At 36.4% G+C, this 15192-nt stretch overlaps 1 protein-coding gene across 1 annotated transcript in view; it reads right to left on the reverse strand.

The window, feature by feature from the left end:
- The window catches only part of KIF14 (kinesin family member 14), a 28139-nt gene extending 14450 nt beyond the window's left edge, over positions 1-13689 (reverse strand). Inside the window, exons 1-15 of the mRNA XM_009326167.1 lie at positions 12463-13689; positions 11822-12076; positions 10286-10373; positions 7986-8084; positions 6336-6388; positions 5952-5982; positions 5486-5593; positions 4233-4349; positions 3477-3595; positions 2991-3163; positions 2492-2639; positions 2324-2387; positions 1922-2106; positions 1055-1157; positions 673-833 (exon numbers count right to left, since the gene is read on the reverse strand). Coding sequence (XP_009324442.1) covers positions 673-833; positions 1055-1157; positions 1922-2106; positions 2324-2387; positions 2492-2639; positions 2991-3163; positions 3477-3595; positions 4233-4349; positions 5486-5593; positions 5952-5982; positions 6336-6388; positions 7986-8084; positions 10286-10373; positions 11822-12076; positions 12463-13571 — 2813 coding nt within the window. The 5' untranslated portion in view covers positions 13572-13689. The remainder of the gene's footprint in view (positions 1-672; positions 834-1054; positions 1158-1921; positions 2107-2323; positions 2388-2491; positions 2640-2990; positions 3164-3476; positions 3596-4232; positions 4350-5485; positions 5594-5951; positions 5983-6335; positions 6389-7985; positions 8085-10285; positions 10374-11821; positions 12077-12462) is intronic.
- Positions 13690-15192: the final 1503 nt, after the last annotated feature.

Here is a 15192-nt window from a genome sequence, read left to right on the forward strand (position 1 = left end):
TGATTTCATAGGGAAAATGTAGACACCGGTAAAGACGGAAGACATTCCAGAATTTTAAAATCTACTTGATTTCCGTGTTTATTTTATTATGCACCTTTAACAAAATTAAGAACTGTAATAGAAACTCAGTAAATCACATTAAGATGCAGAAAAGTAAATTTTATATCAAAGCCTTGCGGTTTTATAACTCCCAGGAACAAAGCAAGTACAAATAACACTTTACTGTCTCTCAAATTCTCCACCATCACAGAAGACCAAGGTTGTAACTTTGGGTTCTTCTCATTTTCTTAAAACATTTGCTTTTCAGGCTTTAAATCTCTCTAAAACATCAAAAGTCAATTTCAGACTCATTATGTGCTTGGAAAGAAAAGTAACTGAAGAGATACACTACTTTGAGGACCTCTGGAGGTCAGTGTTTCTTTAATAGTTTCTTTAATATTCTTGACAACTGGACTAGACTGTGGTGATCACCTCTTAGAGGTATACATTCATTTCAGCTAAGTCTGGGACTTCCATTTCCATTATAAATGGAGTTAACAATAACCTTGCTATTTTCCAACTTTCCCTTATTGTGAAATAATTAATAATCTTAAATTTCTTATTTCTTAAACTAACTGCACGGTTGCATTAACAACTGAATTTATTTTTAGAACAAGAAGATACAATACTTACTGTGTTCTCTGTGCAATAAGCAGCTCATTCTTTGCAAACTCAAAATCTTTTGGACCATCATGCAAAAACATAGTCCCACAAGATGGCCTTTTAACTTTCTGAACTTCTACTGGATGATTAAACCTGAAATAATGGTCTCCCCCAAGGATCACTCGATCACCCTATTGGGAATGGGGGGGGAAAAAAAGGTTTGTTCTATAACTTTTAGATTTATAAGCAAATTTACAGTGCTTAAAACATAAAAGGTGGGGCTAGAAGTCAAAGAGGAAGAGACAAACGTTTATGGTTTCAGAGCCTTCTAAGAAAGCTTTAGTATTACAACTTCAGACCGGTTAAGAAATCCACACACGCACATATTTCTTTTACCAAATCAATTACTTACATGATGCAGAACTGTTGGGTCTAAAATGCATTTCCCATTCACGTACGTCTTTGCTTCTCTCAGTGGAATAATACTCACTTTGCCAACAGTATTTTTTATAACACTGAAAACAAGAAACATTTGCGATATCAGTACTCATGTTAATTGCAAATGATGTTTCTTAATAGACTAAAATTCATGCTTTAGATAGTGTCCTGTTCTTGTTTTTCCAGATGTGGATTGTGTTCATACTATTTAGTTACAACATACATAATTAATGGGTGACAACCTGTATTTTGGAAGAGAATCGATACTTAAATCTAAGAAGAATCCACTGCTAAAATATCACTACAATACCCTGTCATCTGAGCATTTCTTTGATAATGCTTACTTTCCCAACATACCCACATCTTTCATGTTTTTAGTAATTTATTAGTTAAGTTTCTTCCAGCATTTTCTCTAGGATCAATTGCATGGAACGCACTTTAAACAATATTTCTGCAATACGGCCAAGTTGCTCTCTACTTTTAGTTTTAAGTAAGAACTGTCAAGGCATTTCACTTTTCCATTGAACTTCATGTAATACAGTTATCACACAGCATCATTTAATCAGGTCCTTCTCCAGCATTTCTTCACAAATAGAAAATTTTGCTACATGAATGAAATGAACAAAGAAATTAAACTACTTTGGTCAACAGACTTCTAGAGGGAACAGAAGAAGGTTACCTTAATAATTGAACAGTACAAAAGTTATCCCTGAATACTATTTTCCTGGTTAGAAACCCATATTTTGTTACTGCCAGAAGGAAGAGTGACTCCAAAAGAAAGGGAAGGGTGAGAAGAAATATTTCCTGCTCTCACTTAAAGTATAAAAAGAACACTACATACCAATGGTTATCAGCAATTAACACTCCGGAAAGCTGGATATCGTGTTTCGAATTTGGTGTATACCTTCCAACCGTAGTTTCGCCTTCTTTGATCATATACAACAGCACCTCAGAAAGCTGAGGATCTTCATTGAGATTGACAAGGTTTGGTAAATGATTGTCCATTTTGAATGCAATTCCTGCTTTCTAGATAAAAGAGAGCTCTGCATAAAAAAACAATTTACTTTGTGCATTCAAATATCTATATTAAATTTTTCTAAGAAGTCACAGTAGTCTGTTAAAAGAATAGCATTAAGGAAACCAAATCTTACAACTATTCTAATTCTTCTGCAAGGCTTGCTGATGTTATACTTTCTGTACTATCTCCTATAGAAAGTGAAGTGAAGAAAGAAAGAAAATGTACCTGCAATTCTTCTATATCTTCTAATTTCCTTTTCTCTGCTTGTTCAAATTTTTCTTTCCAGGCCCTTAATATATTGAGGGGAAAATAACACAACATATTAGGAGAAAAATTACAGCATATACATTTTACCATTTCTATTTTAAAGTAAGACATTAACGACTGCCCGACCTTTGCATTTCTGCCATGTCCCTCTCCTGCTGGTGCAATTTTACCCTCAGAGATGTTACTTCCTGCAAATAACGTCTGTATTTTTCAGGATCAGTGTTCAGAGCGCTCTTCTGAGCTGCCTTCAGTTTTTCAATTTCAGCTTTCAATTCTACATTAGACAAACCAGACACACAGTACACAAAAAATGAAGACAAAATAGGGTTTAGACATTTCAGTATGATACTAGAAAATTCATCCTGTTATTTAATCAAAAATGAAACACCTTTCCCCATTCCAGGTTCTCAAGCATAGCCTAAGATATTATCTGAACTTTGGTAAAAAAAAAAAAATCACAAAGAAGAATTAATATTAAAAGGAAGATATCCCAGGTCGTATTCGCCTATTTGACAAGTGGTCAGTCAACACAATAGATTATTAGTAGTAACAACTCTTCTTGAGCAATAAGTTAAACACACATGCAAATGAAAAAACCCTCAAAGACTGCAGATGTCAACCTCACCTCTGATCAGCTTGGCATTCACATCTTCATTTACTTTAGCAATGTTGATAATTGAACAAGCTTGTTTTGCATAGCGAAGAGTGCTGAGTGTTTCTTCTGTACTGCTGGCAGCTGGACTTACTGTGGCAATCATAGCAGTTTGTGAATTTCCACCAAGACTTTCCTTTAACAACCTTCATTTGACAGGACAGTAGAAGTCAATCCCCAGCCCCCACATTGAAATAAAAATTAAACTTCTCAATCTGAACAGATTAAATACAAAACATCTAGGGTCTTGCTACTTATTTGAGAGTGACTGTTAGCTACTTAAAATACAAACCAAAGTCCTGTTTGTTCTTTACCTGGTGCAACAGGCTAATTTCTTCCCTTCAAAGGTCATGCGAGAGAGAGGGAGGGAAGGAGGGGACGTGATGCCTCCTCAATAGAAGAGGAATCCACAATCTGAGAAAGCCTTTATTTCTATATAAAAAATTCTGGTGTACATACCAAGTAAGGACAGATTCCCGGTAAGGAATGAAAGTTTTCTTTCCATTTCGAGATTGTTTAGAGAGTGCAGAAATAACCTTTCCAAGGGTTAACAGTGATTTATTAATATTCGCACCCTCCTACACAAAGCAAAAATAAAACCAATTATAATACAGTTGTATTTTCTTGTGTGATGTTACTGACTGTACTGTTGATTTAATTGTGCTTATTCAATGTATGGTACAGCAGTACCATATTAAACATCATCACTCATTAAAAAACAACAATAAGATGCAACAATATCCTAGAAGATCTTCATTTGGAAAGAACAGAGGCCCTGGCTTTAAAATAAGCAGTGTTAAGAACCATCAAACTTATGAAGGCAGCTTGAAAGAAATTCTCTCATTAGAAACTCTATTTACTTAAATCCCAAAAAAAAGGGCAAGCCCCAACTCCGCGGGATATCTGATTCATGATCTGGAAAGTCATGCGGATAGTTTTTCCTCGTTCCTTTTAAAGGATCATTAGGCCTGCATAGCAAGGGGAGTGCTGTCCTAAGCAAGATGTGGCCTGCCGTACTGCACAGTCAAAACAGCTTTTCTTAGGGCCATCCACCCTCACTAGCAAAATGCTATGCGATACGTGTAAGCACAAGGGCTACATATCCTTTTATAACTACAGCTCCTGCCCAAGAGTCCTGGTAGGTGAGGATGCTTTGGAGTTTAGGGGTATTCTTTAGAGTCGATCCTTTTCCACAGATTTCCAATCCTGGTTTACCTTCAGCCTTTCTCCAGTGGTCTGAGCTGTTGAGCAGCATTCACTGCCAGCTAGATCAATTAGATTTATGTGACTGGTAAGCCTACGATCACATTGTTCTTCATCCACAAATTCTACCTGGAAAAGAGGGAGATGTTTGCATTCGAACCAAAATAAAAAGCCTCAGGACAAGCAGAAATCTAAGAAGCTGTTCACTTTAAATACATAAAAACTTGACACTTCCATTTACTTTTTGACAGGATACCTTCATGTACATCCCTTGAAGGAGACCAAGTTTAGACTTTTAAGCATAGTATCAATTGTTTACAGTTGAATAATACAGTTGAATAGTATAAGCATAAACTGCACAAACAACAGATTAGCAAACTGTGGGTTTGGGTCTGAAGTTTGACTATTGTGGCTATCCAAAACCCACAGAAATCAGTGAGCTGTTACTGACTTAGACCAATGAAGATCAGTTAAGTAGTCAGTGGAAAAGTCTCGAGACTAGTCCTGATAGAGAAAAGAAATAACCTAGTGGCGAGAATGGTGAGGGGAAGAAGGAAGAAGATTAGGAAATCGGGCCGAAAAATTAAACCAACCAAGAACAACAAAACCACCAAACCAACAAGTTATTCGTGAATGGAGAAAATTGACAGACTGTAGACCTCTGAGGACTTCTACCCATTTCACTTCTGTTTTCAGGCTCATCTCACTAAGTCAGGTTTTGTCTCTTACACATCTGTAAATCAGATGAGGAGTTGTAGTCCCTATATCCTGGAGACACATGGGTGAGAGAGGTATCCTGAAGCAAGGAAACATTTACTCAGTGAACTGTGTTGAAACTGAGCAGTAACTGCATTCCCTACCATTGTTCCAGCTCATCACCTGCAGGAACTCAGCACAGCTATCCACCTTGTGTAGCCTAACCTTCTTAGAAGCTGAGTTGTGTTGGCAGCAGTGTGAAATCAGGTCTGGTCTCAATCTGGATTCCAGTTACGTCTCAAAACTCACACTCAGAAGCTTGGAACTACTCCTAGATCTGCCGGTCTAGACATATTTATATTGCTGCTATAAATATATGTAGCACAGAGACATCAGAATCTACTCAAAGCATGCAAAATAAAACAAGTTTTGCTGTGTAGAAAGCCATGTTAAAATGCCCTGTGCTTTACTCATCTTCTTCAAGTATATTCTGACAACAATTTTCTAGGCAGCACACAAAACAACTTTTTACTACCTGATTTGAACAGATATAAAACACTCAGCAATACCTTGGTTTGCGTCATGACAAGGGTGAAGACAGAATGAGATCTAGAGCTCTTGTCATTCATTACTGTAGCAGCTGTTGCTCTCTGCTTATTTCCTAGTTCAAGCCAACTCTGTAAGAGATAAAAGTCAGGATGTGAAACCAAAACCTACTTTGGGTAGTTAACTGAAGATTAAAATGTTTGCAAATAAAGTTATTAACACAAATGATGACTCTATAAGGGAGGAATTAAAACTTAAGATTAAGAGATAGCCATGTGAAGAGAGTGACACTTGCCTGTATGCATCTACTTAGCTCCATTATATAGGACTAGTCTTCATTATCCTTTTACAAAATCAGCTGAAATATCATAGACTACTGGGCAGTCTGTAAAGCATTTTCTTCCCATCCATGGAATTTAGTTTCCAGCAGTGAAGGAAGGAGCAAGTAGAAATATTTGTATTCCCTTTTGGTAACCAAATAACTCTTACCTGGATATCAGAGTAAGAACTGACAACATTCCTAAGGTGGGGGAAAAAGAAAAGTTTGGCTTCAGACTGTTTTCTTTCTACAGTTTTCCCTGCTGCCTGAGTTCTGAAACATTTCCCCAGTTACAGACAAAATACAAATATACCATGAAAGCTCCAGTTGTCTTGAGACTTTCACACCCTTATTTCACTAGAGCAATACACTAAAGGAAATACCTCAAGTCAAGCTAGACATGGGTACGCATTTTTGTAAAACTATGTGATACTAAGATCTTGCCTCATTTACTGGTGAGTACACAAGCTTTCACAGAGCCTCGAGATAATAATTAGCACACTCTTCCAGGATTACACCATACATCTATTAAAATGAGAACAGTTAAGACTTACACTGTCAGGCCTTCCACATATGGTCCTAACACTGGATGTTCTCTTACACGAAGCTGGTGAGAATAATTTTAATAGAAAAATTATTAGGAGTGCATTAGTCAGACCTAGCACTCAGGAATACCTTAAAATTAAGAGAAAGTCTATCTACGTCCCTAGAATGACGTTTTGCTGATGATAAACTTAGCATGAGTCATCTAGAACAGTATTTTCAGGAAAATACCTACAACTGAATTTTTCTGGCTGCCTGAGAAGTCACAGCAGACTGGACCAGGCCATTGCTCACAGTCAACTGCAAGAACATGTACCTTATAGAAGATATTTATGTAAGGGGGAAAAAAAAAAAATCTTTTCTGCAACATAAATCTATTGTTTCCAAGTTAAGTGGCTTAGCTCAAAAACACTGACAAAACTCAGATGAAAGCACTCCTACTGTAAACTAGACAGTGCGGTCTTTACTTCTATGTAACTAGTCCACATAAGTCCCAAGTTTAGGATAAAGGACTTATTTCAACCACAAGTTGAATGTAGTGTGTCTTCTTTATCATAAACTAATACTCATAGTTTACACGAGTGGCCTGTATAGTATTCAATATGTCGAAGTACAGAAAGTATTTTTTTAAAATAAATCAAACGTGATAAATTCCTTCCCTACATCCCCTACTTAACACAAGTTTCTTTAATTTATGGTTTTACATATTCTAACACACAAGCATAAAAACTAGCTAAACTAGTTTAACTAGTCATCCTGAACTAGTTAATCAGGTCACTGATTTCCCCCCCCCCAGCTTCTTGGGAAACAACCAACAGGAAAAAAAAAAACCCCAAACTTCCTGACAGCCCCATGGCTCTAAGCAGTAAATTATCCAGGGCAAAGAATCTGAAAGATATTATCCATCTTGGTGCTAAGCCCTTATATGATAGTAGTTTTCTGTAGCTGGGCAATGCAAATACACAGAGGAAACAAAGTGGGGAAATATTCTCCCTTTGCAAATATTAACATTTTTTCATGAATATACTATGGACTGCAGTTAGATACATAGAGTCAGTGGCAAACAGGCATCGCAGTAGATCAACTATACACAGATATTTTCAGAAAGTGAATGGACATTTCAGTAGTGCTAAGAACTGAGGAGGCTGATGGCTCAAATACAATCAGGCAAATACTTCCCCCCCACCCCAAACACCATTGGAAGCCTCCTGACATGGCCATCCTTCCATTTTAGAACTCCATCTAAATTACAAGATTATAACTTGTATTATAATTAATTATATTGCACAGAAGACTCTTCATATAACCTGGAGATGTAGATAAATAATACTCTAAGAGATTTTTTTATAAAGGCTCATAAGATTATCTTCATTTTGCTGATAAGGAGAGATGTTAACAACAATTTTGAGAGATTCTGCTGAATCATTGTGTTTCTATTTCAGCAAGATTATTTTTTTCGCTTAGCATTTCTGAAGTGCCAAGCATTTTGCTTGAAGTCATATAGTGAGGTGGGGTTTTTTTACTCAATTGCCGTTATTCACAACAGTCTAAGGTACTTAGATAACAAAACAATGATCACTTGTCACCTGTGCATTTTTGATTACAGAACAGATGCCTCTACTTTGAGATTATGCACATACTTGTTTCTGTGAGCAACTTACTGGTTGTTTCTTCTGTCCGCTTTCAGCTTTAAAGACAAGCAAATCATGAATTTTCTCATTGTATACTTCAAAAAAGCTCATTTCAAGATGATACAAAATCTAGTAAAATTAATAATAGAAGTGTTAATAATATAGTCCACAAAACATTTTCATCATCCTTTGCTTCAAAAGTTAACCTAGATTACCAGATCCTGCTATTCAATGTTAAAAGCATTTGTACTGAAGGGACTTTCCAAGAGAAATGATACCCTAAACCAGGGATCTGCTATTGCCAAGAACACAATTTATTGGAATTCCATCCACAGCCATTCCTAGATGATAGCTATCAAGCTTAAAAAAAAAAAATGTATATACATCCACCTCAGAAGTTTCAGTGTTGGGTTTTTAGTACATGAGAATGTAGTTTTGTTTGCACCTGCAGCCGTCTCATTCCCTTAGGAATTGCGCTTCTACAGCACGATACACGTAACAGAGAAGGCATGGATTGATGTTGTCAACATCCTGACATGGAACAGAATGACCTAACGGAAAGATAAACCTTGATTCTACCTACAGCAATTTTAAAAAAGTACTAAACAACAAACTTTTCATGAAAATACATCTCCTTCCTCTGAAGGTATCCAAGTCTTTTTTCCTTTTTTTTTTTCTTTTTTAAATAAAATTGAATTTCCTTTAAGAGACAAGGAAGATTGCAGCAAAAAACCTAAAACATTGAAGTAAAAAATACAAGATTCGAGACAATTTGCAGCAACAGAATCACTTATTCAGAACGCATAAGCAAAGGAATAACAAACATATCTAGCAGCTCTGCATTTTTTAGAAGTTATACTCTCTAGCCAAACTCAGTAATAAATAACCTTCGCAGATTTCTCAGCGTCTATCAAATCTACTGTAGGATCAGAATATTACGTGTTCACTGGTATTAGTATTCAAAGTCAAGAATTCAAGCATAAAGCAATACAGAAATTTGGAATAGTTAAAAATAGAAAAGTTTGCCTGCATAAGCTTAACTGAATGTTAAGGTCTACAGACCTGCGAGTCAGTCCTTACAGTCGCGGACAAACATACAGAGAAAAAGAATACAAAGAACAGCCCTCGTCACCAACATGTTTTGCATCAGATACTCCTTATCCAAGAAAGAGTGCAAATATAAGTTTCTAAGCCTTTTCGCAATTTTAAGAGACATTCAGAGTTTCTAACCACAAATTATGACTTGTGTTATTACTACAGAAAGCTTTAGGTGCGCAATTCAAATCTCAGGTGCTGTACTGCAGTCAAGCTGGTTCCTCAAAAGTGATTCTGTACCAGAAATTCGGTCTTAGAAAAGCCTCAACAACAGTCAGACAGAAAAACAAATATACCTGAAGAATTCCCACAAACAAACCCCCTGCATTCTCAGTTTGGATCTTTTCTTCTTAAGGCATGAAATGAGTAGTTTAAATTCTCCACACACCCCCCCCCCAAGAGTTTAAGTTAATTGTGTCTCCAGTTATGATTCTCTAAATGTACCATTCCTACACCAATTAATTGGGGCAGAAACAGAATGTAACCCTTCATTCTGGAAAGGATTACTACTATGTTGTTTTTAAATCCACATACCATAGCCCTAGGACAGGAATTCAAATCAAAATACATTGTGATCAGATGAAATGTTCCCACCCCCTCTCGGAAGACCACTCTTTCATGTAGAGTTATGTATGAATAAAGATCTATTCTCAAAACAGAGAAGAAAACAAAACATTATTTACAATGAAAATTTTAAATTCTTTAAAAAAAAAAATCCAGGTGGGGGTAGTTGATTTTTTTTTTTTTAATTTCAGCAAGAATACTGAGCTAGAATACTAGAATTAGAATACTATTAAAGAGTATTTCACTTTGATATGTGACAATATTCAGAGATAAATTCTTATTTTTTGAGTTCTGTTTTATATGCCTCCACTGAAAGTATGGAACCCACTAGGATTTCTTTTTACCTTTCCTTACATAAATCTTATCTTGTAAGACATGCTATATAGAGGAAAGAATCCTAGTCTAGTGACACATCAAATATATCATGCTGATATTTCTTTTTTACATTACTGTCATTAAGGAAACAAAACAATGTTGATTTTGACTATTTAGGGAATCCTGTTGATCAGAGCTACTAGCAGAAGTAAAATTTGAATCAGCAAAAGAACACAGACATTAATAAATGGATCAGCACTAAGGTATAAAATGAAAGAATGAAACAGGTATCAAAATACTGAAACGCATCAGTTTCCTCATAATTCAATATAAGGTCAATAGCATAAGCATACTACCTGTTGCTTGTCCATTTGTGCTATTCGAGTGAAAAGATCTTCACAAAGTCTTGGAATTATTCCTCGGTCTTCATCAAATCCCATCATCCTGTAGTTACAAAAAAATGCTAGTTCAGTTTTGTAACCCTCTATAGCTAGTTTTAATATTAATTGTATAGCTCTAAAGTTGAAATGCCATATGCTTCTAAGTTATAGAAGAAATAAGCGACAGAAATAAACCTGATCTAAGTTGGTGCTTGTTTGAGCAGGGAGTTGGACAAGATGACATCCAGAGGTCTTTTCTAATTCAGCCACTGAGAAACGGGTTGAAAACCGAAGTTGAACAAAAACCCTACAACAACCGAAGAGTAAGCTTTACTATAAACAGTAAACCTATAGACCTTTGCATGCATTTTACATTCTCTGCACCCTGCCAGTGCAGTAACCTAAGCCCCTCTCCACCTCTGGCATAGTTCTTTCCTGTCTAGTTCTGCCGCTGCAGAACACCAGTGTACCAGACTAGCTCAGCTACAGTCTAGAGACACAGGCAGCCGCACAACATAGTTGTCAGCAGAAGTTTGTTGCGTAGACCTGATGAGACAGTTATTACTGATATTAATTTCAGCCTTGCTGAAAATACAAAGGGGCAAAGGTCAGTAATTGTCTACCTGAAGGTGGAGGAAGAGAAAAAAACACAAACCTACAAATAGGATAACAATTGCAATATTGAGCATACCTTTCTTGTAGGCCAAGGTAAATAAACATTACAAGTAAAAATAGAGTTTCCACTTAAAAAGAAAATCCTACCTCTATATAAGTTCTATACCTATGATAAATTGAGTAAAAACATAAAATTGTGATAAATTGAATAGAAACATTTCTGATCCTCAACTACATATTTAGAAGTCTATAGTACTTCATGGGAATTATAAACCTCATAGAACTGATTTTAATAGATACACGGTTAGAAACAAAACCCTTCAGTAGGCATTCTATTGAAAAATATACAGAAGGTGTATGAAATTGGCTATAAACCCTCAAAACATTATTTGTCTGGGATTATTTTGGGTAAAGATTAGATTTCAAATAAGCAGTGCCACAAACGTGGATTTATTTATTTAAAGTTCTGAAGCAGTCAGGACCATAATTAGAAAGATCTCTGAAAGGTCTTTTCCAAAAAGCATAATATACTTTAGAACATGTCACTTCACGCACAAAATAATAAACAGTGGTGAACAGCAGCACTGGGAGAGCCCAAGAAGCTCTCAGCATTAATAAAGGTTTTTCTTCACTAAGATCTCTGGAAAGAGCTTTTCTTTTCTTCACTAGACGTAGAAAGAGGTCAGTGTCAGATATATAAAAATATTCTACAGCTAACTTTATCTCAATTATTATAAATATTGTTTTAATTATTTTTAATTTGTTTTAAAATATGCAAAAACATTTTAACGCAATCCAATAACTATGAATTCTATTCCATATAATCTCTTTTCATTACTATAGATTGCATAACAATTAGCTCCTACAGAATTTTAGCAGTTATTATTAGGAACTTACGTGTATGATTTTCCAGAACCAGTCTGCCCGTAAGCAAAAAGACAAGTGTTATATCCCTCAAAAGCTCTTTCTAGGAGTGGCACTGCCAAAGTTTTATAAATCATTGCTTGGCTTGCAAAATTAGGGTGACACTTGTCAAAAGACCAGAAAGAGAAGTCATAACTGAAGCTGTAAACTTGATTTGTGGCTGGATTTCGTACAGCTGTCTCCGAACCACTCATGGAGATTACAGGGAGTGAGTTTTCATTTTTCTCTCTGAATGGAAGGGGGAAAAACAATTAAAAAATTAAAACGCATAAGCTACATGCTTTAAGTTAGTCATTTCAATCAACTGCCTTATGAAAAATAAAAGTTCGGTAATCGTTGTTAAAAAAAAACCGTTTGATGAACATACAAAGTATTCAAGCTCAAAATACTTCAGCTAATGAATATGTAAAAAATAGCCCCAAACACCTGTAAAGTGAATTCAACCTCTTAATAAAATCTTTATCTTGATGTTGCATGAAATACCAGCTAATTTCAAAGTATGTATTATACCCTTATTGGGTCAATGATTAAACAATTAAAAAAAATAGAAAGCAGGAATCAACATACACTATAAAAGCTACTATTAACATCAGAAATAAGTCCAGGATACAAACCTGTTACTGAAAGGCCGTACACGCGCAGCTACAATCACTTTGCTGTTTTCCACTTTAAAAACATCTTTCTCAGCGCTACTGCTCTCAGCTAGAGTTTCTGTGTTCTCTTTTGTTTTTGAACTTCTACTCACAGAAGGAGAGCTGAAGACACCAGTTTTCTTTTTGGCTAGAATTTGAAGATGAGGTGTTTGTTTATTTGAAGCGGACAGAGATGGTTGATCCTGAGAAGTGCTGTTCTTTGGTGTAAGCTTAAACCCTTCTGTTGAACCTTTTGTTGGTGTCCTTGGTCTTTCCAAACCATTATGTTTTATAATCAAGTGTTGCAACCTTTGCTTTCCAGCTAGCTTATCTGTATCACCTTTTTCATTCAGTTGTTCTCCTGATACCCTATTAATATATTTTGAGGTAACTAGTTGTTCTGATTTAGGAACTTCATTTGGGTATTTTGTGTCAGCAGCGCTTGTCCTATATTTTAAACGCTTGCAGCTATCATTTTCACACAGACCATCAACAAAGCCAAAGGAATCCTTGCTGTTCAGGTTAGACTGCACCTTCGAGCTTGACTGACCCTCAGCAATCTTAAAGCTTGATTTAACATCATGGGTATCATCCTTATTAACATTTGGTGGAAGTGCAATCTTGTAGTTTCTTTGTGCAGCCGAGTCATTATTTTCTAGTCCAGGCACAGTATTCTGATTAATTTTACTCTTCTCTATGGAGCCAGTCCTCACACGCCTCTGGAGAGTAAGTTTTTTCTCCATTTGTGTATTTTCCATGCCCTGTGTTGCGATTGTATGCAATTGTTCACTACTGGACACTGATATTTTGCTTGCTCCAGTTCTCCTCTGGAGTGTTAATCTGCCTTCGAGTTTAAGTGTGGTTGATGTGTCACTCACTTTTTTACAGGCTGAAATCACGTAGGTCCTATTTAGTTCCTCAGTCTTATTCTGAGAACATGAAGGTAGACTATCCTTTTCTTCTCCTGACACCTGTGATTTCAGTTGCTGCCCAGATGTTTTGCTGCTGGTATTCTGTGAAGAAGTCTTCTGCAAAGCGGTAGCACGCTGTGCCTCAGGGAGGCTTCTCGCAGGGACTGTGTAAATAGGCATTTTGTCTTCCAGCGAGTTAACATTAGGTTTTTAATAAGTACACCACCTTTACTAAAAGATTATTTCTAGTTGCTTCTTCTTATGGAATCTGGGGAGACAAAGCAAAAATTTTTATGATGCTCACATCCAGTGTGACTTATGTTCTGGTGCATGGGGAGCTCTTTGCATATACTGCAGTAAATCTATGTCCCCAAACATTAATAACAATTAGTATCCTGTTTCACCTCCAGCACTTAAAAAAAAAAAAGCCATTCTTCTATATTTGAATGACTGCTTCCACCAATAGTAGGCTATTTGATTCCATTTATTGAGTTCTATGATTTGTTTTGGAAAGTAAACCAAACGTCATGAAGAAGCACCAGTTGGTACAAAGAATGATCTAACTATCTAGCAACAAAGATCACCATTGACATTTCTTCCAAATGATCTACCGTGATCCCCAAAGAGAGGGCATTCAAGATCGTGCCTCCATTTGCTCGCAGCTATTTACGCTCTTGGTGTTTCACAACTAACAGACTCCAATAGGACAACAGAATCATTAACGTTGCATAGGAAATCCGTGAACACAGAAAGCAGAATTTTTTCAGGATTTTTATATATAATACAAAGCCCACTCTCAGAACAGGACAGTTAATAAAGATGACTATTACCATGTGTTTGGATATTATTTTAATCCACTATAGTACATGCACGCCTAGCAAAACAAAAAGATACCTAGCCTAGGGGACAGAAGAAAAACTGTAAAATGTGTTCCACACCCTTTCTACATGTAAATATTTAGAAAGCTGTATACATCCCATCTGGTATAGAAAGGTATACTTTCACTGTTGCATATGTATCATAGTTATCAGATTGTTACAGGTTTGACATCACTACCCACTACACACTTGCCAACTGCAATTAATTTGCTATTAAAAGTCAACAAGAAGTCACCTGCCTTAGACCCTTCCAAAACTGCATATATCATTAACAGAAGCAGCAGATGGTCAGGGGAAAAAAGGGAAAGCAAGATGATAGCAAGTGATGTAGAAGCAACCATTTAACCATTGCTCCAATAGAAGTTTCTTTTAATGCTGCACTTTTAAGTTACAGCTTTTGGAGTACTCTCAGAATTTATGCGATTACATCCACTGCTACGTGTGTCATGACTGCACAAAGTTTTCATAGCTCAAAAGCTGTGAGGGAAGTTTCAAGAATTTCAGACCAGAGCGTATTTATTGCTGTGTGATACAGGAAACTACTTACGATATGCGAATTAGAAAACACGCGTTTTGTGGGCTGCATCTAGCAGTCAGTAAAGAAAGAAACATGCTTGTGAGCCACGAACTGTTTTAGTGTTTTCTGAAAAGACCACCTTTTCCATTCAGCTTTAAAATTACTAGCGTAAGAACAGAAGCCCTCCCCGCCTGTTGCTATAGCCGTGCCTTGCAAATATTCACAAAGCTTTCCTGTAGAAAACTTAAACCTCCCCATCGGAAGCTCCTTCATCCTAAAATAAGAAATAAGGTTCAAGACTTGTTAGAAGTACACTCGTTCCTCATTTTTAGTTGATACTAGAGATGAAACCCAAGTGTTCAAAGCTGGGTGAAAACGTAGGAAAAACCGGCACCTCCGCTACCCT

This window comes from Pygoscelis adeliae, unplaced genomic scaffold, assembly GCF_000699105.1.
Source record: "Pygoscelis adeliae isolate BGI_AS28 unplaced genomic scaffold, ASM69910v1 Scaffold256, whole genome shotgun sequence".
Taxonomy (NCBI): Eukaryota; Metazoa; Chordata; class Aves; order Sphenisciformes; family Spheniscidae; genus Pygoscelis; species Pygoscelis adeliae.